The sequence below is a fragment of the Genypterus blacodes genome, unplaced genomic scaffold (genome assembly GCF_046128005.1).
Source record: "Genypterus blacodes isolate CSIRO-AG114 ecotype Tasmania unplaced genomic scaffold, CSIRO-AGI_Gbla_v1 ptg000214l_1, whole genome shotgun sequence".
NCBI lineage: Eukaryota > Metazoa > Chordata > Actinopteri > Ophidiiformes > Ophidiidae > Genypterus > Genypterus blacodes.
The window spans coordinates 2,316,449-2,344,429 of NW_027467013.1; the positions used below are offsets into that span (position 1 = coordinate 2,316,449).

The following is a 27,981-nucleotide window of genomic DNA, read 5'->3' on the forward strand; positions in this document are numbered from 1 at the left end:
ATGCCTGTGAGAAGAGGTCACGTCGCGCCGCAGAACACCTTCCTGGGGTTAATCATTCGGAAATTCGAGGGTCAGAGTAAGTATTGTTTAGTGTTTACGGTCTAATGCGTGACAGAGAGCGGCTAGTGTTTATGTAACACAAAGTCAACGCGCTGACAGGAGACAACTAAGATGCGTATGTGTGTGTGCGTGTGAGAGTGTGTGTGGTGTGTATGTACAGTATGGATGAATACATGTATTATTCCAAGTCAAAATTGTTCTTTTCTTTCAAAATAGTAGGAATTCTCTTCTTTGATGAGGAAATGATAACAATTATAATCATAAACAGCCGAGATGTTACTGTGTTATTGGATTTGATAAACTCAATTATATATGTTATGATGTTTATTTTTAGTGTAATATCTTCCTACAGTGCAACTTTGATTAAAAAGCTGAAAATAAAAAATACAAAATGAAGACGGAGAGAGCTCTAGTGCAGTGAGGTGATTTGCACTCATCTTGTTGCGTAATGAAGTAAACTTATTTTCCCTCCATGCAGACCGGAAATTCGTGATTGCCAATGCCCGGGTGGAGAACTGTGCGATCATATACTGCAACGACAGCTTCTGCGAGATGACCGGCTTCTCCAGGCCGGACATCATGCAGAGGCCGTGCACCTGCGACTTCCTGCACGGCCAGCACACCGACAGCCAGGCCATCGGCGAGGTGGCCCAAGCCGTGTCCGGGTCAGAGGAGCGCAAGGTGGAGATCACCTACTACCGCAAGGATGGTGAGTGACCAATGGCCTTCTCTTCCCTCCCCTCCCCCAGGCATGAGCAAAGAGGCACAGGTCTTGTTATGTGGTGGTGTGTTGTTAAGGTTTGAGAGAGGGGCTTCATTTGCGCCCCCTGAGAGAGAGGGGGAGAGAGGGGGAGAGAGAGAGAGGGAGAAACCCAGCATCTCCTCGGTGTGTCCTCTCCATGATACGCTCTGTCAGTCTGAAACTGAGCAGCCAGACTCAGTTACACCATGAGCAGTGGACGTTGTCCCTGATTGAGAGAAACAATGAGGACAGGTCAACTCCAAATAAGTCCTCTGAGTCCCTCATTACATCACATACTGGGATTTGTCAAAGAAAAACATCCCGTCAGTCTGAGCCTAAGAGGGTTATGAATATAGATTGCACTTCTTGTCTCATACCTGCTCTTTATTGATCTGCATGGTGCTGTGTGATGATTACTAAACCATGGGTCATTCCTCTTTGTTTGCTATCAAAGTGACATCATAGCAGCTCATAGTGCCTCACAGCTTTTTACACTTGAATGGCCACGGTGGAGAATCCACTGGTTCACCTGCAGCCCCGCCAGCGCCACTCTGCTTTCCCTCTTTAGCATAGGTTGCTCTGCTTTGCAAAGAAAATTAACTCGCATTTAAATGCAAGATGAGAATAAACAAAAGATTGGAGCCACTCAGCCGGCCATGTGGTTTCTTACATTGATCAGACAGACTGAGATGAAATTCAGGCATTTCTCTGCTGTGACATCGCTGCATGTGTAATAGCCCACAACTTCTCCAGCTTTTGGTGGAAGTGTTTTGCCTCTGAAGCTAAACTGTGAGCCGTGACTAATACTGCTGTGTGTCATTCATTTTTCAACCCTGCTCTGGTATGAATGGTGAGCTGCAGAGACGGCAATCCTGAGTAAGAGAGAATTAATATGAGGTTGCCGCTCAGTGAAAATAAATCCCCGGATTGAACTTCTCCCCTCCTGCTCTCACATGAGTGCTTCATGGTCAGCATGCAGGCGTACGCAAGCTTTCACCAACCATTTTCAACTTTTGCTTGATTTTCTTTCGGCCCGTCTTGCCACTTTGAACTCACACTCCTGCACACCATATACACAAGGGTTCTAGGCTAGGCTGTAATATTTTATTCAATCGCTGAAAACAACCCAGAGCTTTAATTTTTAATAGTGGGTTTGATTAGATTCCAGGTCATGGATACATGTTTAATCTCCCATCAGCAGCCGAGGCATTTCTCACTAATCAGGAGGAACCACCAGCCAACTGCCATTGTGAAAAGAGATCCCCTCTGTAACTGTGAGACACTTAGAGAAAACACTCCGGGACACCAACAGCTTGGCTCTGGACAAAAAGGATTTTTAAGTAACTGGTGGGGTTTCCCATCATGCACATCTCTCATGCATGTGCTGTGTGTTCCGTGTGCCTGGGATATGTAAAGCACAGGCAGAGACACGGGAGCCACACAAAGCCACTCGTAGACAAGCGATTGTCGCGCTCTGTCTCTTCGCGATCCTTCCTGGTGTGCATCAAGGCTTCGGGACACAACTCTTAATACTCCTCAGAGGAATTTACAGTGAGCGCGCCCGTGTGTGTGTGTGTGCGCTCATGAATAAAGATGTCAGCGCTGACAGTGTGGTGACTGGGAATGAGCGGCTTACAGAGCAAATGCATTAAAACTGGTATGGAAGGACGCGAGCCACACACTCCCATAGCTATAGGGGAGAGCAGATGAAACATTCATGGCATCCTTGAGAGCGATGGCACTATTGATTTAAGGCGCTGTACAAATTGAAGCCGGTGTGGGGAAGTGAATGTGTTCCCATGTTTCCTCTCTTAACTGTATTTCAAGTTATTAGTCCTCGTGCAAATCAGTTAATCCTTCATATTAACTCTTCCTCTCACTAATACCCCTCCATTTTCTAAGAGCCCTCTGCGCACCATAAATCACACCAGAATGTTTAAGAAATGTAAAATAAAGCACATTAGCTGTGATAGGTTGGGCTTTTAAAGATATATGACACCATTAACTAATATCATTATGGATAATTCATGGCTCTGCCTCCTGTCCTCACTGGAGAGGCCGCCGCTGTAAACGTTGGTTCTATCTCACGCCTTAAATGTCAATGTGACATTTCTCACCTGCTGTTCCAAAACACACACGCAGGCACATGCACACACACGCACACACAGCTGGAGGTCTTGAAAAGCATGGGTGGGATTTGATGAAGCTGGGTGACGTCAGGAGCAACAAAGCTTTGGCTCTTTTCTCTGTAAAGGCAAAAGTTAAGCCGCTTACGCGTATGCTTCAAAATTAAAAGTAGCGGGACAATAGGGAGCACTGGAACACAACACGGGAGCGCTTTCTTTCATTTATCTGAGCAACGGAGAGGAAGAATTATGAAGGGAGTACAGTATGTGCGTGCCACCACACGTGCCCGGCGACGATGCATAATCAATGAGTTAAATGCTTTCCCTTGATGGCTTTGTCAAACTATCCTATTCCACGGGGTGTAATAATACTTTGTAACTGAATGAGTCTTAACAAAAGGAAGCTGACACCGTGCAGCTCAGAGAAGTTAAATGGATAATGGGTACATAACAGTGGCAGCTTAGCTAACCGCGCTGAATGATCTGGAACATGTGGTATGCGGGGGTGCAGGGTTTCATAGGTGACTCCCCACTGAGGGGACTGAAGGGTCGGCCGCCCCTGCACAGGGTTTTGGTGGCAGGGGGGACAGAGGACAGGGGACACAGAGTTCCTGCAGTGCAGCAGGCATGCAGCAAGACACACGGACGGACGGACGGACGACTCCCCTCAAAAAAAACAGGGCGCATGTATTTTTCATCGTTTGCAGCCCTCTTTAGTTTCTGCTGAAGCCTGATGATATAAGCTGTGTGTGTGTGTGCGCGTCTCCACACACACACACACACACACACACACACACAGCTTATATCATCAGGCTTCATTCCTTGGTGCTAAATTAGCCCTCGCAGGTCATAAAGTAATGAAATTATCGCACCATGGAAAATAAATTCAGTCAGCTGTCAAGAGAGGAAGATTGGTTATGCAAAAATTAACGTTTTTATTTGGGAAATGGATAATTTACTACAATTTACAGCCCACAATTACAGAATGTGAAACAATTCATTGTCAGTGAGGAGGAGCAGATGGAGATTTAGACGCCGTAACCACACAAGTCTCACTTTGCGTTGCAGAGGCATTGTCTTCCTCCACCGGGCTATTTTAATCTGCTATACTCTTATTGGGTGCGATAATCAAATATTCTTTTCCAAACCATCTGTTTGTGCTCTTAATCAATTACTGCACTCTAGAGAGAGAAGTCTAGCACTCGCTGCATTCAATCCAAGACCAAACAAACAGATGAGCGCTGGTTTGAGCAGCTAGTTATTCCTGATGGCTTTGCAGACGCTGATTGAAGATGAAATGAGGCCATGCAGGGTGCGAGGCCTGCAGCGGTGGCGTGGAGGCGAGATATCGCTACGAGGCCGCAAGACTCTAAACAACGTGTTCACTGACATGGCCTTTTCCTACATGCCACAGTCCCGCTTGGCCATGCCCGAGTGAAGTTGTGTATCGGCTTAAGCAGAATGGCCCTAAACAAGAAACATGTCAGATTCCATTAAACACGACTCCGACCAGGCGGCAGTCTGAGGCCGTGTACACGTTAAGAGCTGCAGCTGTGGATGGTGCACATGTGACAGAAGAAATCAGGGCAACAACAATACTACACACGTCTCTCTGGCTAAAGGTGGTGTGATTATTCAACAGTCGCAGAACAGAAGCCAAAAGCAACGTTTGAATCACAAACGCGATGCGATACGTTCTCTCTGCCGCAGCTCCAAGATGGCGCGGGCGATGCGGTTGCGACTCCTCTATGACCTGTGAGCCGCCGGTGTAATTGTGTCTAAAGAATGACTTGATTAAGCGGCAATGTTTTAATAATTAATGATGGAAATAGAATCTACAGTAATGAAATTTCCATCATGAAAAGGGAGCGAGTCCTAATACAGTGTCCCTCAGTGTCCCTCAGTGTCCCACAGGTGTAAATAACTGTGTTTGGCTTGCAGGGGAACTCTTTACGTAAAGGGCAGAGAATTAATGGACAATCAGGCTCCGGCTGGTACAAACTGCTGTACTGTGCAGGAGGTTAACAGTGTCTGGCAGCTATGGGACATGCTCGGTCAGTGTTATGCTGTGCTGAGTTAGGAGGTTATGGAGCTTTGGAAACCAGGTCAAGACTTCCGTGGTGTTCAATGTAAAGATGTGGAGGGAAGTGAGGGGGGGATCAGGCAGGAGGGACCAACCATTCACTCCTATAGGTGAAGGACAGAGGTCACACACACGGCCAAATATGATCTTTTATTTATGATTGGCTTTCCACATCATCCCCCTGGACATGGGAATGGTTTGGAAGATAGAAAAGCAGAGGAATTAATTATTGATTTATTTCAGACCTTGTGCAAAAACAACAACAACAGCAATCAGCATCTCCTCAACAAAAAACATAATAAAGCACATTTATGAATAACAAAGGACAGAAACAGATGTGTAACAGCTTCTATGTATGCAGTTAGATTCAACTCATCATGCCCTGATTGCTTCCAATTATTTTAAACACAAATAAATACATTGACTGACTACTTATTGACTGATTTTTGCGCCTTTAAGTTTTTAAATCCATTGTGGTGGAGAAGCAGACATGTATAAGAAATACAGATAAGGAATAAAAACTCCATATAGACTGTACTCAATTAACTCAAGTCTTAAATAATTGTCCAATCAAAAGAAATCTGGACTAATTGAGGACCTTTTGTGTGGTCATTATGTCATACAAACAACAATTAAACATGAACTCATCAACAGTGTCCCTCTCTCCTAACCTACATTCAACTAAACACTTTCCCCAGTTAAAGGTGACGCACTAAAGCTTAACCATTCGTTTCTCTTGTAGTAAATAAGCACGAGTTGAAACTGCACTGCTATCATTAAAAATAAAATATTCAGTTTTGACATTTGAGACAGGAGCTTATAGGAGTGAGGTGTCATGGCTGCCACAGCCGTGTCATAGCAGCCAAGGACGGGGGAGCGTTCCATTTCGAGGCAGCAGTCGCTCTTCTGTCTGAATTCAATTTTAATTTAATTTGATTCCAGGCTTGGGAGTGAGATGAGATGTTTGGTATTGATTGCAGGTCTGTGTGTGTGTGTGTGTGTGTGTGTGTGGGTCACATAGTGGTCCATAATGACATTTGCCTTCAGTTATTGTTATAAATGTTAATCTATACTTCCATTTTGAACACACATAACAGCATTGAATCTCTATAATCATATGAAGTTAGCCACAATTGGATGTTTTCTATATGAAGGCAGTGACATCAGATTGGGGGTCACGTGTTTTCACCTTACAGACCCAAACAGCACTTCCAATCCAACATAGCTCCTCATAGGTAACAGCTGATTCCCTCTTGTTAAGCAGGATATAATGAATTCAGCGTGATATTTAGATGTCGTTTAGGAGCGTAGAAGTTCTGCTGATGTAGCTCAGCATTTATGAAGACATTTTCCTTTGATCCATTCTGGTAGAGGTGACATTCAGCAGGGGAGCAGATGAGAAGGGACCCCCACGGCTTAGCCTTTAAGCACGGCTTTGTCTCCCCATCTGGTGGCTTCAATTCCAGCCCAGGAATATTTCTGCTGAATTTAACATTCTGGCGGCTACTTGCTGTTCTGTGTCACCAGACTGAGCATGAGATAAAAGTGATAAAAGTTTTTTGGGGTAAAAGGAGGCAGAATTTAATTTTGTTTGCTTCATTATGACATCGTGATATCACTTAATACACCCTTTACAGGATTTAAGGCGAAGAAATAGGGATTTTTCTTGTGTGAATACATTTTCCTGCAATCCTAAGGGGAGAAGTTTATAGTATTTGATTCATGAGTGCACAATTTGGTCTCAGGAGTAAAGGCTGTTGTTCTTTGTGTTGTGTTGGAATTGCAGGGAATCCTTAATGAAACAGCAATATTTGATTCATATGCTTATTTCTGCATGCAGTTCATTTAAAGAAAACAATCTATATTTAATGCACGTTTATTTATATGTTGGGAAAACTTTTATGAAATTCCCTTGCAGCCAGCTGAGGTCACACACACACACACACACGCATGCAGCAAAGGGAGAATCTGCATCCTTTTCCACATCTACACACACTTATATTGTCGAATTGAGCCTCTGGATTCAAATACAAAACACTGCTTTTAATATTTTGTCTTCCACTTCTCCACATCAGCTGGATTACTTCTTGGGCTTTTCTGTATGAAATCCCCTCCAGTCGCTTCCTGGCATGTTGAGGCAGAGCGAGCTTGTTATATTTAGTCAGACAGCAGCGTCTACTGTTAATGAACGCTGCTGGCAGGGCGTCTGTGAGCCCCGAGGAGATTACAGTGAACACAGGTAACACAGAGAGAGAGAGAGCAACACAACAAGAGAGACGGACAGCCGGGGAGGACGAAAGGACACCAAGTATGACAAAATGGCATTGTTACTGTAAAAGAGAACATTGAGGGAGAGGGAGAGAGGGAGGGAGAGGGGGGAGAGAGAGAGAGAGAGAGAGGGAGGGAGACTTTGATTCACACAAAAGTACTCAAAGTCCTACTCAAGTCATAACAAATCAAATGATCAAATTAAGAAATGCATCTGAAGTTTCATCATCTTCCTCCCTTCTGTAGTATTTTGAGGTGAGAAACACTTTGCTCCTCTACGTCGTCGTTGTCAGTAATGTTGATACACTTCTTGACTCCCTGTGATTTCTCTCCCAGTCGGTGTGTTGTTGCTGAGACAGCTCTTGTTTGATGTGATGGTTTTGCTCAGGGGTGCTCGGTCTGAGGAGCCACTGATCTAATGCAATCCACCGCAAGAGCTCATCAATAAATCCTCCCTGTGTGTGAGGCTCGTAACGTAGCGTCGGTGCCGGGGAGCTGCGTTGAAGCTGCGTAATTCAGTCTAACAACACCGCCGTTAAACCGCAGCCTCGGGAATTACTCACTCAACACCTCTTTGAACTAAAGCTGCACACTACAGCCTTCACAAGTGTGGGATTTATGGCAGGTCCTCTCGTTGCATTAGATTGCTCAAATATTGCCATTTTCCAACTCACTGGGCAAAGGTAGGGGTAGGGTGCCGATTATGATGTGAAATATAAAATCAAATTGAAAGATGTCATGATGGATTTCTCCTTTTCCCACTGATATGTCACCTCAGATCTGCAGCAGTGTTCAGATTGTTTCCTTTCCACCGAGGGCCCAGGGGGTACAGAATTGTATTGGCGGGCACTTTTGCCTGCAGGCCGGCGCAGCTATAATCGTTTCTGTCCATAAATTGCTATACTTACTATTCTGGGGCACTAAGACTAAGTTTAGATCGCGGCTGGTTTTCTGCTCCATTGCTCATGACGCTCAGATGCAGTGATTATTCCTACGAGCACATTACAATCTTCCTGATAGGCTCTGACCTGCTTGTTTGCTTTCCTCCTCTCTCATATTTGTCCCTTTTACACTCTGAAAGCTTATCAGGTTCAATTTATCATCTATGTTGTATGTTTGTGTACATATCTTCTGCTCACTCGACCGCACAAACACATCCAGCACCGATACAGACGTGAAATACGGATCTAACGTCTTATTTTTATATGAGCAAGTATCTGAATTGTGGCCCCTGTCCGTGTGTTGCAGGGTTTCAATACTGGATTGTTATTTCTGTGGTCCTCTAGCATCCCACAGCACACTAACCACATTAGAGACAACAAGCTGAAGTATTGCGTTTTTGCTTTGGCACACACACACACACTCACACACGCTTTGTTTCTATTCCAGGTTCTGACTTTCAGTGCAACACTCACATAATCCCGGTGAAGAACGAGGAAGGGTTGGTGATGATGTTCATATTGAATTTTGATCACATCCTGGATGAAGGCAGTGACAACTCTACAGAGAAGACAAACTCTTCATCCCCTACAAAGTCTGATCAGCGTGAGTACACAACTTCTCCTCTCAGTGCCACAATATCCCCGTGCCTGTAAGACGCCGCTGTGGGCTATTGCTCTGCTATTATTGTCATTCTTCAATTTTGTTTCTAAGATTCCTGCTCCTTTTTTCTGATTACTTTTGTGATGAAGGCATTCTCCCACCTCCGAAGCCGAATCACAACACAGTGCCACATTCTGCGTCGTGCGTGACATTGAGTCGAGCTTCCACATCACAGAACAACCAGAAATGTACTGGGAGAGATGCTACACCTGCAGCTTCAGCCTATTCTCCCTGTGTTTACTTTGAAAAGAAATCGATAGCAGAGGTCCTGAACCCAACCGCCCTGCCAGGTTTCAAATCTTATCAAAAGTGCTAAAGTTATTGATCTGACACAACCGCCCCCTCAGACAGAGCATGTGTGTAATAACAGGCTAAAGCCCCTCATCAGCAATGACATCATCAGAATCAGAATCAGACAGAAGACAACAACATGAACCACAAAGTAGAAAATTAAAAATGCTGTAGGTACAGCACAGTGAAGCAGACTACAGCATGCGCATCATCAACATCGCCATCATCATTATCAACATTATGTCTCCTGATTGTATGAATCTGGACGTGTCAGGAGGTTTAGCTCCTGCTGCTCCTGATTGGAGGCTCTCCACCTCTCTGCTCACTGTGTGAAGCACATCGATCCTGACCGCTGCACGGAATCCTCCAGGGCACAGACGCTCGCTGCTGCAGCAGCACGTGTGTGTGTGTGTGTGTGTGTGTGTTAAAGGGTGTGCACATATGTCCGTGCACATGTGTGGGTAACGTGGCTCATCACAGCTGACTGCTCTTGTAGCTGGATGTGAGACAGAGACAAGGCTGAGACGTGTGACGATGAGGTCATCGTCACACGTCTCGGGTAGATTTAGTCCTTATCATTAAGTTGGACAACAAGGAGGTGCAAATCTGTCATTTTAAATTGGTTTTGATTGTTTTTATCATGGCAATATGCAGAGTCAGGGAACCTGGTCGATAACGATACAAGTTTGAAAAGTAAAACACAGACATTTGGGGGCGGTGAACTTGCTAAGGAGGTAGGAGTGGCTTTTATGGCTTTCTAGTGATTTATTTAGTGCAAGTCAGCACCAATACAGAGTCATCCTTCTGATTTTATAAAGGTTTCCCTTCGTATTCCACCATGAAAGCCATGGTATTTTATTTGCTGAATCGTGCCTTCATCGCTCATAGCAAGTCCAGAAATGCAAAAATGCCTCAACAGCGTATTAGACTGAGAGAGCATCAGCATGGGGAACTCAAACAGATCCTTTAAGAGGAAACTTCTTTCATGCCTCAGACTCAGCGGTAGAGAAAGAAAATGTGATTTGTCTCTGCATTTAAAACAATTTCTTCTTCTTTTAATAACTCCTTCATTCATTCTTCCCCTCCTTGTCATGGAGAGATGTTCCTCCTGTTACATCTCTACACTCTTCAACATTGTAACCTCACATTCATATTAAATCAAACCTGATACAGCAAATATCATCCCTCAATTTAGGCTGCCAGCCTCCTCCAAAAAGTGATTTTTGGGTCACACAGGGGACTAATTATAATCCAGTGCTGACTGTAGACTTTAAGCCTGCAGGTGTCACAGCAACTAGCACAATAGTATGCCTGGAGGAGAGTCATCCCTCTTTCCCTGATCCAGCATCTAGAACGCAGCAGTCAGCATTTGTGCGCCACACCAGCCAGGCCACCACACACAGGTACAGTAGTTACACACCCCAGGCAGAGAGACACACTGTACAGGAACACCTCAGTATGTGTTTCAATCAAGGGCGACTGAATGCATATCACACTCGCATACCGCTGACGACCTTAAATTCCATCTTCTGTCAGCTAAACAGGCTCCCTCTCATTTGACTTCGTCGCTTTCTACCATTTAACTCAGATTTCAAAATGACTTATTCCAACAATTTCATCACTGCAGCATGGAGGCAAACATTCTATTTATAACTGCCAGTGGCTCCTGGAGGGCTTTGTGGTACATATCAGTACGGATCAGCAAGATCCTGTTATGGTAGAAACACACTTACTGCTGCACTGTAAATGTAGAAGACTGAAGTTTGTTATTTCTTATTTTCTTATCTTGGGATAACTCGGGAAAAAGCACAGCATGAACTTCTCACTCAAACCGCTTACAATGTTGAGAAACACAGTAACAAATGCAAACGTGTCATAATTATAGGAAGATGGAAGACATATATTATAGTGTAGTGTGATAAGTACCTGAAGAATAGTCATATAATGTTAGAATATAGTATACTAATATATGAAAGAGACCGTTGAGCTTATATTTGACATAATAAGAATGTTGGAGGCTTTACACTCGATGCTCCTTGAACAGATCGAGCAATGGAAAAGTCTCAAATGAGCCATATGAGCAAGAGCAACGGTCAAGATCATTCTCAGTGATGGAGACAAGCAAGCAAGGAGATACGCTCAGCAGGCATGGTCCAGAGCTTCTGCCAGCCCCGGATATCATCAGGTTCCTGTCCAGAGTGTCACCGCTCCATTGTAAGCTCCTGTAGTTGTAACATCGGCGCGTTTTGGCCAAGAAATGGGAGCAGATGGTGATGACATGATGTAAGGAGGGTGCTGAGGGATGGCTGCCTGGTATTTATGAGTGAAGCAGGGTTCACTTTCACCCTCTTTCTATTGTTAATGAGCCAGAACCTTCACGCTTCCCCCAAGAGGCCATTTACCTTTGGCCCTGTTTCCACTGTGAGCCAGGATGTGAATGTCTTGTCTGTGTATCCAATCCAGGTGCAAAGTAGCCAAGATCAACTGTAGGTGACGAAATAATATCACAAACATGCAACTACCGGCAATGTGTTTATAATGATGCTGCAGATTCCGCAGCATTAATCAGTCCTCTTTCTCCTCAATTCCTCAATGAACACAATCCTGAAGGCTTTGTATGGTGGATGAGGCTGCACAGCTCCAGACATCCTGCATCTCCATGCGCTTATTCGGCCAGCTTTCTTTCAAAGGGCCTCTTCCATAATGCCACTGTATAATGAATTAAAAATAGGGAAATGAGGACTCGTTTGAGGTTTGCGAGGTGATGCATCATTAGTGCAGCAATCAAAGACGTTATTGCAGGCCAGGTGGGTTGGGGGGAGGGGGGGTTCATGGAGATGCAGTGGTATATGGTATAATTAGGGAAATGAACGGCTGCACTGTTATGACACATACACTTGCAGACGTTGGCTCTCAGCTTTCTAATTCAACTATACATTTAATTATTCATCTCTAAGTTAATGACTGAATCTATTTTTCCATTGTGTTTTCTTCTTCTGCTGTCTGCTGAAATCTTGCAATACGCTTTCAACAGGGAGGAGTAAATTCTTCCGCTTCCGACAGGCGGCTTTGAGCCTAATGAGCACCAACAAGCAATCTCTTCCACAAGAGGACCCTGATGCCGTCACGGTGGACTCACCTAAAGAGAGCGACGACTCGGTGGCCCTGCAGAGCTTCCCCTCGCCCACCAAGAACACTTGCGGTAGCGCCGAGGCCAACGACACGCATGCCCTCATCAGCCCCAGCCACAAGTCTTCCCAGGCAAGCATCGCTCCTGAACCGCTCGAGCACTCTTCCCCTAAAGACCCCTGGGAGAAGCTGTGTCAGGCGGAGCAGCAGCAGTCCTCTACCACCCTCTCAAACACCTTCCCCAGAGACAGCATCAGCAGCATGAGGCGAGCTTCCTCCGTCCACGATATGGAAGGCTTCAGTTCCAATCCCAACAACCTGTTCAGGGACCGACATGCCAGTGCAGGTATCATGACATCCTACATTTATAACTGCCTCACCACTCTGTGTAGGAATCCTCATCCTATAGACTCACTTATGTGTTAGATGGATCAATTCGGCCTTAGTTTCCTTTTTTTAATGTCTTAATTAATTCCCTTTGATGTATCTATTTCCTCTTCGTGTGTGAATATGTCTCATTTGTAATCAGCTTTACTTGAAATGCTACACAGTGTGCAGTAGAGTGATCTGCATTCATCTCTCTCATCTCCCTTATCTGACCACAAATCTGCTGCTGTCTGCTGCTTTTAGACAGTGGTAGGCCTATCAAAGGTAACAATGTTTCTGTCCATGTTTCAGTGCTCAGTGCTGTTGTGGAGCATGACCTTTAAGCAAGGCAATCAGCATCAATGCTCATCAGAGGTCCACTTTTGGTGGAGGAGGTTGAGTGGGCTTAGTGCACTTCACAGTGTAATGATTGTATGCTTAGAAGTGTGTATTAGGTCTGGTCTTGTCTATAAAATTATGTGTAAGCGCATCCAACAACTGAACATCTTATTAGTCAATCTGCCACCGTATGGATACAGCATCGTCATCATCATCATGGCTGAGTGTGATGGCTCGGGGTATTAAAGATGCTCCTGCCTGCTGTTCCATGAAGTGTATCTAAAGCCTCTGTGGCAGCTTTCATATTGACAGAGAAATAGCTGCTCTGATGCTCCGTCTGTTCCGTGTGTGTGCTCTGCTTGTGTTACTGGTGGCAGTAGATGTACCCAGTATAGCGGCTGCATGTCTCGCTTGCTCGACAAATGCGTAAACACACCGAGCAGGCCCGTATCCTTACGTCTACTGGACTTATCGTACATGTTGATAGGGAAGCACAGTGGATAGATCCAGGAGAGTTGAGTCTGTGTAGAGTTTGCATGTTTTGCATGTTTTGCATGACTGCATGGGATTCTCCTGCGTGGTCTAGTTTCCCCTCACCTCCAAACAAATGGAGGCTTTGTGAATCGGGAAAGTGGCCGTAAGTGCGAATGTGTGTGGGAGAATGAATTTGTCTGTATCTATGTGTCGACAACTGATGTGTCCGGGAACTATTCACCCTGCCTCTGGCCCAGGGATCACTGGGAAAGACCACAGTCTCCATGACCACGCCCTGGATAATAAGGGAGTACAGAGAATGGGTGGAAGGACAGACAGGCAGATGGACGGGTGGATGTTATGTGAAGTCATTTTGCCTGAGCTGAAATGCTGCTTTCATCATCAGTGGCTCTGCTCTGCTCGGCTCTGCACTGCGCTCAGCAGACAGACAGGAAAACTACACCATTATAAATCCCTGCCTTATGTCAGCAGTGCCACCATTAAATGTGAGAGCAGGATTCTATAGACTTCTCAAAATATCTTCACACCCTCAAAACTTCCCTTCTCTAGCTCAAAGAAAGAAGCACAACTATTTAGTTTTAGAGCAAAAGAAATCCGAGCCCTAAAATCTGCACTCCTGCCCACTCAGTGACGTTTATCATCATAGGATGGATATTAACGTATATGGGCCCTTTGCAGAATGAGCAGAGGGGACAGATCACAAGGTCAAACACTGGAGTGTGTGAGGATATTTTCAAACGCAGGCAATTTCAATCCCGCTCACACATTTAATAGAATAGAATAGAAACCCATAGCTCAACTCTGTAGTTCTTTCCTGGGTTGGTGCCAGATTACATCAGTGGATGGTGGAAGTAAAGTAAGAAACTATAGTTACAGCAGCACAGTCGGTGATTTCACTGTGATGGCTGCTACACGGCAACAACTGGTCCTTTAAGGTTATTTAAGTTCTAACTACACATTGATTACTAGACACAGATCATCCCTGACAGTGTAATGAAACCTATTATCAATCATATAGGATGTAGTGTGATTTTGTGGTTCTGTTACTCTCACAGTCGCTGCTCTTTGTCCCGACTCAACAGGCCCCTTTAATCACCTGAGGTCCAGTCTGCTTGGCTCTACCTCCGAGTCAAACATCAACAAGTACAGCACCATTAACAAGATCCCACTGATTGCACTCAACTTCTCTGAGGGGGCCGATAAGAAGACTCATTCTCCGCCGACGTCCGAGAAACCCATCATAGCCCCGAAGGTCAAAGACAGGACGCACAATGTCACGGAAAAAGTCACGCAGGTAAGTCATTAAAGTGATACTGAGCCGTGTGCAGAAGCAGCCCATCACGAGGGGGCCCTGACCCACTTTCAGCCCCTGTGTGATGTGGATTAGTTGGGTTTAATTGCTTATTAAAGTATTGCAAAGTTGTAAATTAATTTCTGGCTATGGATTAAGTGTTTTAACGTGCAGCATGATCCTGGATGGCTCTAATGTGCTGAATGGAGTCTTTGTCATAACAATTCACAAGTTAGCAATTACCAAGTGAAGCAGCTCATGAGCAGCTGGAGGCATGAGCAGCTACTGTCCTCTTTGTGTTGTTTAACAAGCAACTTTAATCATTCTGAGCAACAAACAGCAAAAGACGCGCACAGCAACATTTAAAAGCTTTATTTTTCTTTCATCTCTTAAGTAAAACCACGACGCACAGGCCTAGAAACCTCATATTTACACGTCTCTCAACAGCATGACTCACCCTGACAGCTGTAAGTGCAGTCGCAGCACACACACTCTCATTCATAAATGAAGACGCACCATCATTATGATTAAATGTTCAGCTTCCCTGCTGACTTTTGGTGGTTTGGGGACACCGCTGAGATGTCAACACAGCATCCACTTCCTGTTAGCCGGGTGCAATCTATATTTAATAAGGGAAAAATATAAGGGAGTGTGCTGAGACGACACAAACTGAAGACCTCCTGCCCTGAACCTAACAACACAGCTCCTCTCTGCCGTAACAGACTTTACTTTGTCTGCTGTGAGTTCAACCAAACGAGACGAATGTTTAGCTTTCGGAAGCACCATGAATAATTCTCCCATTGTTCATTCATTTGCTCTGCTTTATAAAATGTCTGAATTGACAAACTCACTAACAAAACCTGCAGAACTTTCTCTCCATTTGCTTGTGCATAGTAAAGCTCAGACAACGATGCAGGGCACAGAACGGAACTTGTAGATATGGAACAACATTAATACTATATAAATGTACAGCACTTACTTCTTTAAATCATTCATTATGTTTTACATGTGTGGTATATTCCCATCATCCATTCTGCGGTTTAGTCAAAGATATCACTTATCTGTATCTGTGTACATGGACGGATTCCAAAGTTCTCTGAATATACACGATGCATTGCATAATCAGATATAATCAGAGTATCAAGAGAGTCCAGGATGTGTATGCGGAGGTGTTTTATGATGTTTACATAACTGAACACATCCAATTACAATGGTATAATCTTGGTTGTTACTCATAGTAAGCATGGTGTTTACATGACATTTGGATGAAATGGTTTTATTGCCCTCCTTAAAGTCTAATCCAAGTTTTAACAAGCATGTAACTACTGATTGAAGCTGGTAAATCCTTGGTAAATCATGTTTAGTCAAATGAACACAAATCTGTTTCTGACTAGACAAAAGATTGATCATGGAATAAAAGCAGTAAAAGCAGGTGACAGCAGATAGAAGGTGTGAGTGTAGCTGTGCTCTCATGCAGCAGAGGAGTCCACTTCAAACTGCAAAGCACAATAAGTGACTTTTTCAGACTGAGTGGTCCTCAAACTGGTGAGGTACTAGAGGTAACCCTTGTGGTACACCAGGCGCCTCTCATGTGAATGATCATTTATTTATACATTTTTAAAAATTGATCAGATTACAACTGTTCACAATACAAACAATTCATGAATATTTTATATTCTGTTGTCGTGGCAAATTATTCACAGATAAATGCTTTTCACTAAGAGACGTGTTTAATTGTTTTTGTTTTTTTAAATCTATCTTCTGTGACATCATGTTGTTCTGCTCATTCTGTAAACCTTTCATTTGAAATGCAGCACACGCAGAAGGTTTTTCTGTGTTTGTTTCAGTTAGTGGCTTGCTGCTGAGGAGGTGCTTAGATGTTTTGGTTTGATCATAACCCCTCCCCCTGACCCCTGATCCCCGCCTGTCTCACCTCCAGGTGCTGTCATTAGGAGCCGACGTTCTGCCAGAGTACAAACTCCAGACCGCCCGGATTGACAAGTTCACCATCCTGCACTACAGCCCCTTCAAAGCTGTGTGGGACTGGCTGATCCTCCTGCTGGTCATCTACACAGCCATCCTCACTCCGTACTCTGCTGCCTTTCTCCTCAACGACCAAGAGGAGCAGAAGAGGCGAGAGTGTGGATACTCCTGCAGCCCTCTCAATGTGGTGGATCTAATGGTGGATATCATGTTCATCATTGACATCCTCATAAACTTCAGGACCACGTATGTGAACCAGAATGAGGAGGTGGTCAGCCACCCGGCTAAGATAGCAATCCACTATTTTAAAGGCTGGTTTCTCATAGACATGGTGGCAGCGATCCCCTTTGACCTCCTTATATTCGGCTCAGGCTCAGATGAGGTAGGTTGGCTATCTTCTATCTTTGTCTGTTTCATTTTTCTCCTGCAGGGAGTTTTGCTGTCACATCACTTGCAATCATAAGTCCAGACTTGTGGCCTTGGGTCACTGCTAACAGCCGGGATCTTTCTGTCTTGGATTACATTAAATTGCATGTTTCTTTTTTCCCTTATTTTTTTTCTCAATGGCTCGCATTCTAGAATCCATTTACACGGATTAATGGCTTACCAAATGGCAATCAATGATGCATTTATATGAGGGGCAGGCCAACGGGGTTGTGTGCACAGCTTAGATGCAGATGTGAGATGGCCACTGGTAGGCCGGCTGCCAGGCCTGTTGACTCGCTGGTTGGTAGGATATGTCCCCTCAGCCTCTGGATCCACTTCAGGGCTTTATGGCGTTTTGTAGGCACTCCATTACACTAGAAAAGCTCCTGATTATAAATCATAATCATCTTTTCCACTGCTGCTGCCGCCACTGCTGAGTCAGTGCTGTTACTGACAGCAAACCACAAAAGGAGCCTGACATTGTTTCTCTCACTGAGTCGCTTCACTTTGCTTGGAAGTGAGAATGCATAATTAGGTGGATGTGGATACAATGAACACAAACGGTCCATGCCAGCAGAGTAAATACCAACCTGGACTGTTTGACAGGATCCATTTGATTTGTATTCTCAAAGATGATCTCAGGGGGGAAATTGTCATTTTCCTTTGAGCTCTGTAAAAAGGATGACAGAACTGTGACGTACTCTGACATAGTTTGCAATTATAAAGCCTTTCATGTCTAAACTGACCGCCCAGGTGTGGTGTTATTTACAAACCTGAAGTGACTGAGGCTGATTCTTCTAATGCTCCTTTTATGTAGCTGCTAACTAAGACAATTTTACTCTACAAGCACTTTTGCACAGCTTTCTTAAGTAGCTTTCAGTCAATGTCTCCTTGCTTTAAAGCCTACTTGGTTTGGCGAGCAAACTGAACATACTGTGAGAGGCATTCATGCAAATAGACACCATGCTGTGTTTTGGTAATGATAATGAAGGGGAAAAGAACAGCATTGTATTTTTCCTGCTGTTGCAATGTTCTGCATTATGCTGAGGTGTATTGCAGTCCAATTTAGATGTCATAGATTTGGAGAAAATGGCATCTTGCAATAATAAAGTTAGAGAAATGAAATTATTGTTATCCAGAGGGCCGATTTTAATGTACCACAAAATCTAATCAACCCTTCCTTGACCATGTTCTGCGAAGGCTCATCTCAGTCATCCAGGTAAACAACAGCCTGGGGCTTTAAGTGCAATCACTGAAGGGGCGGAGGGGTGAGCTCGAGGATGTTACGCCCGTCATCCAAAAGGCTTCTTCAGTTCAAAACAGTGAAACGTCCTCAAATCTTCTTGCTTTTCTTGATCAAACTCCACATTTTTGATACTTCAAAAACTGGGAAAAACTGCTTGCTTGTCATCAGAGCATGACTTTGGTTGATCTGTAATGAAAATGTCCCTTTATGAGACAACTGCATGCTATGACACATCCTGTATGAAAACCATATCACTTATTGTTTGTGTTGTTGAATAATCGCATGGCAAAAAGACCATCTATAGTGACTCTGACATAAATCACCCACAAACCACTAACTAATCCCTAATAATGCCGTTCTTTGCATTTTCTGTAGACGACCACTCTGATTGGCCTGCTGAAGACGGCGAGGCTCCTGCGTCTGGTGCGTGTAGCCAGGAAGTTGGACCGCTACTCTGAGTATGGAGCCGCAGTTCTTATGCTGCTCATGTGTATCTTTGCCCTCATTGCTCACTGGCTGGCCTGTATCTGGTACGCCATTGGCAATGTGGAGAAGCCCTACTTGGAGCACAAGATTGGCTGGCTAGACAATCTTGGTGTGTCCATAGGGAAAAGGTACAACTACAGCGATCCTTCTTCTGGGCCTTCTATCAAGGACAAGTACGTCACGGCACTTTACTTCACCTTCAGCAGTCTGACCAGTGTGGGCTTTGGAAATGTTTCCCCAAACACAAACTCGGAGAAGATCTTTTCCATCTGTGTCATGCTGATCGGCTGTGAGTAAATTAGATTTCAGTTCAGTGGTTTCTCTTAGAGTGACTGGCTCATTGGTGAACTAGATTCCATTTTACTTTCCTATTCATTCAAAGTTCAAATCTACAGTAAATGTTCAAGCCTCCCCTCATGTGTTGTCTACATTCCAGCTCTTATGTATGCCAGTATATTTGGAAACGTCTCTGCCATCATCCAGAGGCTGTACTCAGGCACGGCCCGCTACCACGCTCAAATGCTCCGGGTCAAGGAATTCATCCGCTTCCACCAGATTCCCAACCCACTGAGGCAGAGGCTGGAGGAATACTTCCAACACTCCTGGGCCTACACCAATGGCATTGATATGAATACGGTAAACACGTCCAACTATTGAATACATCCTCAAAATTAACTGTGAACAATGTATGATAATCACAACATTTATATTAATCTTAACTGAGCTTTCTGTCTTTTCTGCTTTTCTTTTGGAATAATGTCAACAACGCTGGCAAGAGTAGGAGGTACATATTTTTATTCTCTTTTTCCTGAATAATCTTCTCACTCTTACCGCATTTCACCACCCTCCTCCTCCTCATACTTGTACTTTCCGAGTGAAAGTTTTACTGCGTGGATTGATTTAGATGACCGTAGGCTCTGTACGCTGGATCACCTCCTATGGAATCTGATATTAAAAAACCTTTCAACGCCCCCCCCAAACAAATACCACCGTCTGCCACAGGGGGAATCGTCAGCTCCATAGTCAATAAAGTTCTTTGGTGGGAAGCGTTATAGAGGCAGGGCTGGGATGGGAAACGTCGATAATCCAGTTTATAGATGTTTAAAGCTGTCAAATTGTAAGATTATGGCCTTCAAAATCTGTCAGGAGGATTGTGATATAGATTTTGATTCTATATTACAATATATATCACAATTCTCTTACGATTGACCAATCTATGACCCAGAATATCACAGTCAGTCCGTAAGAGCCGAACATGTACCGTCCTATGACTCATCTAAGTCACGTCCTCGTCTCTGTGTGTTATTGTGAGACATCATCAGCTTCTCTTCATTAAAGTACATTGATCTCCTCTCTCTGAGTGATTATCTATTCAGGGATATCAAACTAATATTTGGTGCTTTTTTACTCGTATATTATCTCTGCTTCATAGGTGCTTAAAGGTTTCCCTGAGTGCCTGCAGGCAGATATCTGCCTCCACCTCAACAGAAACCTTCTTGATACATGCAAAGCATTCCATGGAGCCAGCAACGGTTGCCTTAGGGCTTTGGCCATGCGCTTCCAAACCACCCATGCTCCTCCTGGAGACACACTGGTGCACAGCGGCGACCTCCTCACCGCTCTCTACTTTCTGTCCCGGGGCTCTATTGAGATCCTGAGGGATGACATCGTGGTAGCCATCCTCGGTAAACACAATCCCTTCTTAATCTCAATCTTAAATGTGTACAGGATGTTCGCATCTTTTGTGGTGCTTCAGAAGGATTACGCAACTCTGCCAACGTATCAGATGAAATACACACACATGAGAGTAAGAGGCCCCTCCCCCTCACATCACACTGATGATTTTACCTCCTATTACACTGTTATTTATTGCTGTCCACTGACCTTGGCCACTCGTTCCCCCTACTAATGTTACACCATCATTTATTGCTGCCATTAACGTTGGCATTCCTGCCTATCTTCAAACGTTTGGCACCACATCTTAACAATGAAGCAGACACACACTGACACACACTTCCCTCTATTCCTCCAACATGCAGTGTACACTATTATAATTTCCAGGGAATATATAAAAGATTATTGTAATTGATTGCTCATAAATCGCTTAAGTCTACAAAAACAGTGTTTGTACTCCTGGGTGAGCTATAATTAGTTCATGGTTACTTTGTCCAAACCCACTCAGAAGTCAACTTCCTGTTAAGTTTGCAGTCCACAGTTCACACAGAGTTTGAAAACGTTCAACACACTGTATCTGACAGCCAAATATTAAAATGTAAAATAGTAACTCTGTTATGGCAATGGCTGTGCAACAAGCTGGAGAATATTTTCCGTCTCCCTCGTCTTCCATCTCCTTTTACCTGCGTCTGCCGTCAGTATCACGAATGCTATGACAGTTATTTTGCTTTGTTGTTCTCAGTCTCTTGAGAATTCCATCATCTACTGACACATGCGTACAGACACTTCCCTACACTATAGAGGTTTCCATAGTTGAGTGTGTTGAATGTCAACGCCCCAGCTGTATAGCGTCAACACAGCTGCTAAACCAAAGACCAAAGCTTTATTCTGCTGCTTGCAGTCTAATAAAAATGGAGGATGTTGAAAGTGATGTTAAAGCGACACTGTGTCACTTTAACAAGAGGTAGGAAGGGAGAGGACGGAGTCTATCACGCAATTCCACCCACAATCTTACCAGCTGCTGCTTTAACTAATCTAAAGACTCGTTTGGTTAAGTTTGCATATTCAGGCAAATCACTGTCAATGCCAGGACAGCGAATAGTTTCACATCATTAACTACAAACAACGTTATTGATATGTTAAGTCTTTGATTTTTTTGTTTATACAGTCAGAGAGGAGTTATTTCTTACTTCATTGCATTTAAATATTGTAATTATTGCTTTGATATCGATGCGACTGTCAAACTAAGAGGCCATGCAGCTCGATATCTGAGTGGACTCGCACCTTTGAAAGAGAAAACAATGCAGCGAGACACGTCTGCCGATCAAAGAAGCAGCCATTGCAACAGAATGTATAAGACCTTTAAAGGTGAATAATTATCAAGTCGCAAACCAAACCTTATCATGTTCACACGTTTTGACAGGAATGGCGAGGTGTGTGTGCCTTCCCACACTAATGTCTTTTGGGCAACAGTGCAGCTCGTGTGCGAGGCTCAACACACTGACATTTCTTTTAAGTGACACCATGAGCGGTTGTTGGACATTTTTAAAGAGCACAGTGGAACACCTGTCATAGCATTATGCTGCTACTTCCTAACAGCAGGGGGAGATGTGTTAAAGCAGCCCGCATCCATTGTGAAGGGTGGGAAACAACTAGGATTTCTAAGCTTGGAATAATAGTGCTGTGTCTGGAATATAACAACACTGAATAATCTTTACCCTTATTAGTGATAACCCCAGGTGCTACAAGCCAAACCTGGATTAAACCTGTTATTATTCATGAGATGAATGCTCTCCAAAACTGAACCTGACAGAATGGGGTCTAAGCTTAGCAAAAGCTGCAAGCTCATACAAACCCATTACTACCAAATACACGGGGAAGTAACTAATCACATGGACTACACCATATGTATCTGATCCATACATAATGCTCCACTGGCATCACTCTGCACACATATACAGTGTAATTCTGAAAACTTATTCCATGTTGCTAGGCTGTGGTTGCCTGCCTTAGAGTGGTTTAAAAATGGACTCCATTGAAAGGGAATGACATGCTGAAGCCTGTTTAGTAAAATCAGCTGGAAGTGTGGGTGCTTGTGATGCCACAAGGGTTGGTTTCCCTGATTTTACATCTCCCTCTGCATCATGGGTGTCACACCAGCCCCCATGCAGGGCCAAGAGCCTGCAGGCTTTCTGTCCAACCAAATCCTTCACAAGACGGATTCTCTGATTAATTCCTCCTCTCTGATTGAGGCGTGCTGTTCAATCAAATCAGCCGCTGTGTAGTGTCTGGAATAGTGCTCCCCATGGCCAATAAATGAATTTAATGCGTACCATCAGTGGGATCCCCCTTTATGACCATTGTTCGCCCACAGTGTTAAAGCATTTCTCTGCGGTGGCTGCTAGCATTATTCCACAAATTGTCTCCGGGCAAATGACCTTCCAATTCCTTCTGCTCTGAGCTGCATGTGAGAGCGCATACACCACTCTGCGTGAAGCTGTTGTCTGTGTTAGAATGGTGTCCAGTGCGTGCTGTGATAGACACACAGTGAAGCAACCCTATATCTGTTTCTTCTGAACCCCTGCTTACAGCGTTGGCATTTAGAGATCCCTGGGATGATCAAAGACGGTTTAAAATAGACCTCTGGGTGCTTTGGGGAGAGGACATCCATAGTTTATTGCACGATGCTCTGGATGTTTGCCAAAGAAACTGCTCCATCATGTGATTGCCATTATGAACAGATACATTCCCTTTGAAGTGCACAACAATTAAGTATTTCACTCACAATCCAACCCTCTTCCTCTCACATCAAAGTTGCTTTGAGTTAGCTGTCAGTCCGCAGCCTGAATAATGGATCAAAGATAAAGACAACTGATGTAATGACCTTGGGAGGATATCTACAGAGAGTAAAAGCTGTAACATTCAAAAACGACATGTCTGCTGTGCTGTAGTGACTCCAGGGACACACACACACACACACACACTGCAGGAAACACTCTATTGTGCATGAATACATTGAGAAATCATTGCAAATGAGGCAGAGATTGTTGACAATTTCCAGTGCAGCTTTTTAAGATTTGTTTTCTGTGTTTCACCACCAGGAAAAAATGATATTTTTGGAGAAATGATCCACCTATTTGCCAAGCCAGGGAAGTCGAGCGCTGATGTGCGCGCTCTGAGTTACTGTGACCTGCACACCATTCAGAGAGAAGAGCTGCTGGAGGTGCTGGACATGTACCCAGAGTTTGCTGACTACTTCTTCAACAACCTGGAGCTAACCTTCAACCTCAGAGACGAGTATGCTAAGGTAATTAATACTCTGACCAGACATCGAGATCCCTATGTGCTTTTTAAAAAACAAAGAGTTGACATCCTCAGTGAGATCTCTGAATCATCATTCTCACGTTTTGTGTTCTAACACGATTGTTGCAGGCATCTAATTCTGAAGGCTGTGATTCTGACGATGAGGGCCCTAAGAGCAGGAGGAGGATCTCCTTCACTCCAGATAATCCCAAAGGTGAAAAGATACCAGCAGGTCCAGTACGACGGCCTGCAGCATGTTCTGCACACTGAGTGCTGATCGCCATATGTTGTTACTCTGCAGGAGAAAACAAGGAGGTGGATAAAGAGTTAAGGAGAGGGAGGGAGTCAAACTCATGTCTCAAGAGATCTTCAGAAGTTCTTGGTTACACTTCATCTGAACAACCTGCCGTGGACCAAAGTCTTACAGGTCATATCCAAGTCAGAGAGAACTTGGAGAGAAGTCCATCTTTTGAAGGTAATGTCCTGTTTTTACTTTATGACCATGAATGTGTTAGACTTAGTACATGGAAAGGAAGTTGATTTGAATTGCATCAGTAGCCAGACGCTAATCCATAGTTTCAAACCTTGTTACACAGGTTGTCCTATAGTAAATGGATGTGAACCACACTTCAGTATCAGTATTGCTTAGTATCCATTGAGAAAGCTACACTGTACTCAACACACTCTGTAGGAAAGAGAGTTGGGGAAATGAGGGCATATAGAGTGCTGAGTAAGATTTCACTAATTTCCACACAAGGCTATTTAGGGGCACAAGAGACAGACACAGAGACCGCCTATCAATCTGCACAGCACATCGCAAAAGCCTCAATGAGAAGTGCAAAGCCACTGCTGCACCCGATAACGCCATCACAAAGGAAATCATCTCTCTGTTTAAACTCACAAACAGTGCTCAACCTACATCAGTGCACAGGGAACAGACTAGTAACGGGTGGCCAGCGGAGATAACAATGGGCTTATCTTGCTAGTAAACACGGTGTTAACAATTCTACTGTTGCCAAGGCCTGATAAATCACCTGGACAAGCCAACATGTAGCAACCCCTTGTCGAGATTAATCACATTCTATTTTGGTGTTTCTTTTTTTCCTGTATGGTTACATTGTGCTGACCCACATGTGAGGATGTAAAGCATGTGTGTGTTGTGTTGCCCCTCCAGATCTGTGCTGTGATAAATGGGCCTGTAAGAGGCCCACAGACTACCTGGATGAGTCAGCACAGTTGCGAGACCTGCGAGAGGAAGACACTTCCGCCAGTGAGCTCATCTACGGCGAGGTGGAGCAGCGCTTAAGTCAGCTTCAGGAGCACTTAAACAGGTACAGGTTTGAAATGTCAAAAAGGAGACAATTTATTTAGCATATAAGTGTCAGAAACCTTGAATTATAACCAGTTTACATACAATACATAGTAGAAGTCTCATTTTTCTACCTACTGAGACCCAGCGTCCTTGTATGAGGACATTACATTTTTCCTTCCTTACACCGTATACATCATTGTGTTTAACTTAAACCTTTTGTCTTCATGTCTGGACATTTTTCACTGCCCCCTGGTGGTATAAATTCCACTTTGGGACGCTAGAAAACATAGCAGACAGGAAGAAATGTAATACAAACAAGAGACAAAGGCAAAGGCCAGCTTTTGTACAGGAAACTCTGAAGGAAGAGCCTGTACCCACTGCCTCAGGTAACCTGGCAGCATGGAGGTACATTGGCATCAAACTGAAATCAGGAAGCCAACTTGGAATGAATCATCCATCCATCAACTCTCTCTCTCCACACCCACTCACCCTTTGCATGGTCGTATCGGGACATTCTTTGGGTGACAGGCAGGGTGCATCCTGGACACGACACCAGTCTTTCACAGGACCTATCGCACGCAGACAGACAAACTCATTCACACTTCCCTGTGCGCTTAACCTGCGTGTCTTTGGCAGTGGGAGGAAACCAGAGCACCCAATGAAAACCGACACAGAAGTGGAAAATTGCAAATTCTCTCTCTGTCTCTGTGGAATTGTGGGCTACGACAATGAGCGTATAAGTGACAAGACACCTGAAATAGACGCGGAAATTGGAATTAACTGAGAATGAGAGATATCAGAGCTCCGGCATCACCGTGCACACTGTTATGTATCCCAAATAAGACACTTCATCCGCTGTATTCTTCCCCAAATTGCTTGTTGTTGTCCCTAACCTGCTGTAGGATTTCCAGCCCTTCTCTAATTTTATTGTTATGTGCTTCCTCCAATCTCAATGGATATGGCAGGGAAAATGTTTGCTCAACATTTTTGCTCCTCCTGTAATGAATTTGAGTGTACAGTGTGTGAAATCACTTTTCACTCATTAATCATAACATTATAAACCTTCAAAACAATGGGGCAGCACAGTGAAGCAGAAACATGGCATATTGGATAATGTCCTTGTGTATGAGATAGTGGCTACAGGTAATTAAAAGATTATTCAGCATTAATCCATTTTGCCTGATGTCCTAAATATAGCGCCTGGATGAAATGGAGCCATAATTAGATTGAGCAGAAGAGTGTGATCCAGTCATTTCCACAGTAAACGCTGAATTCACACCTCCCACACAAAGCTCATTATCACTCTGAGCAGCAGTGGTGGCTTTCATCTACTACACTGACAGAATGTGTTTCCAAGCCTTTACCGTCTCCTCATTTGTCCCACATCCAGGAGCACAAGCTCCATCTAGTGCTCACTGAAGCACAATTTAATGTGTTTCCAGCCATTACATGAATTATCCATTCATCTTCTCTTGCCTGCCATAATCTCTCTATCTCTCCGTCTCTCTCTCTCTCACACACACACACACACACACACACATACATACGCTGATTTTTTTATTTTTTGTTCTTTTTTAAGGCTGGAGTCTCAGCTGTTATCAGATATTCAAACCATCCTGCAGCTGCTACAGAGACAGCCGACCATGGGGCCTCCAGCCTACAGCACTGTGACTGCCAGTCCGGACTATCACAGACCTGCTGTGAAGGCTCAGCCACTTCCTCTGACAGCAAGCCATTTCTTCAGCCATACAGCAAGTCAGGTGAGTCAGGATCTCAGCTCATTCAGTGGTACACAAGAACACAGTCGTGCATGTCATGTCACAAGGTCTACATTTTGAGCTACGGGTCCTGAATGCCTCATAATGAGCTCTATAGTGCCTTCAGTGTCACGCTAGTAAATAGTATAATCAATTTATTTATTCATTACAGTCAAGATGATGTGGCAATATACCTTTATAGCTGTATGATTTAATATTTGCTTAGTCCTTTACAAAATTCAAAAGGTCAAAAGGTTCAAGTTCAAGTGAGGTCACAGGTGATTGGTGTCGAAATGCAGCTTCACACAAGCAAACCTGAGACTTAAGTCCAGGTTGAGTCCAGTTGTGTTATTATTACTGGATGTCACAGTACATATATTGGTTTTCATTTGTCTTATTCTGGTGCCATGTGGCCATAGGCCATAGGCCATAGGTCATAATAGTGACACCATCATTCTAGCTGTCTGGTAGTTAGAGTAACATGAGGTCAAACAGGCTTGAAGAATAAATCCAGCATGTTGGCTGAATAACCCAGGTTCACTTAAACAGTAAAGTGTACAGCATGCATGCAGGCAGAGAGAGAGAGAGACATCTGTTGTGCCACTGTCTCACTCAGGGTCCCAACCAGAAAGTGGACAGGGCCCATCAGGAATCCAAAGACTCCCTGTCGAGCTTGGCTCACATGAATGCGCCCACAGAGGACAGCCTTACGTCAGTGCTCCTACAGAGACACAAAGAGCCACAGCAACAACAACAACAACAACAACAACAAACCACAGGGAATCACAAGGCTTCAATGATCCTCCTTCCTGCTGAAACATCTTCCTGCTCTTCTTCCTCTCCACCCCCCTCTGACTCCACCGCTAACACTGCTGGACTGCACAGACCCATCTCAGACCCCAGGTTTCCCAGGCCATAAACCTCCAAGTCTTCTAATATCTGGGTTGTAATGCTGTAATTACTTAAGTAGCAACTCTTTATCCGCATGCTGGCACAGACATC

General features: G+C 44.2%; 1 protein-coding gene across 1 annotated transcript; it reads left to right on the top strand.

Annotated features, from left to right (window-relative positions):
- Positions 1-27,898, top strand: kcnh7 (potassium voltage-gated channel subfamily H member 7). Its single transcript, XM_076169948.1, has 16 exons — positions 1-76; positions 539-769; positions 8,669-8,828; positions 12,214-12,647; positions 14,584-14,795; positions 16,732-17,157; positions 18,823-19,222; positions 19,370-19,569; positions 19,715-19,717; positions 20,366-20,618; positions 23,709-23,914; positions 24,040-24,124; positions 24,212-24,385; positions 25,085-25,241; positions 26,802-26,982; positions 27,596-27,898. The coding sequence occupies exons 1-16, from the start codon at positions 1-3 to the stop codon at positions 27,896-27,898; spliced, it is 3,501 nt and encodes a 1,166-aa protein (XP_076026063.1).
- The last annotated feature ends 83 nt before the right edge of the window (positions 27,899-27,981 follow it).

Coding starts and splice junctions, on each gene's coding strand:
- kcnh7 (XM_076169948.1), top strand. CDS start 1: ATGCCTGTGAGAAGAGGTCACGTCGCGCCGCAGAACACCTTCCTGGGG. Junction 20,619..23,708: donor CATCGTGGTAGCCATCCTCG/GTAAACACAATC, acceptor TTTCACCACCAG/GAAAAAATGATATTTTTGGA. Junction 26,983..27,595: donor TCAGCCATACAGCAAGTCAG/GTGAGTCAGGAT, acceptor TGTCTCACTCAG/GGTCCCAACCAGAAAGTGGA.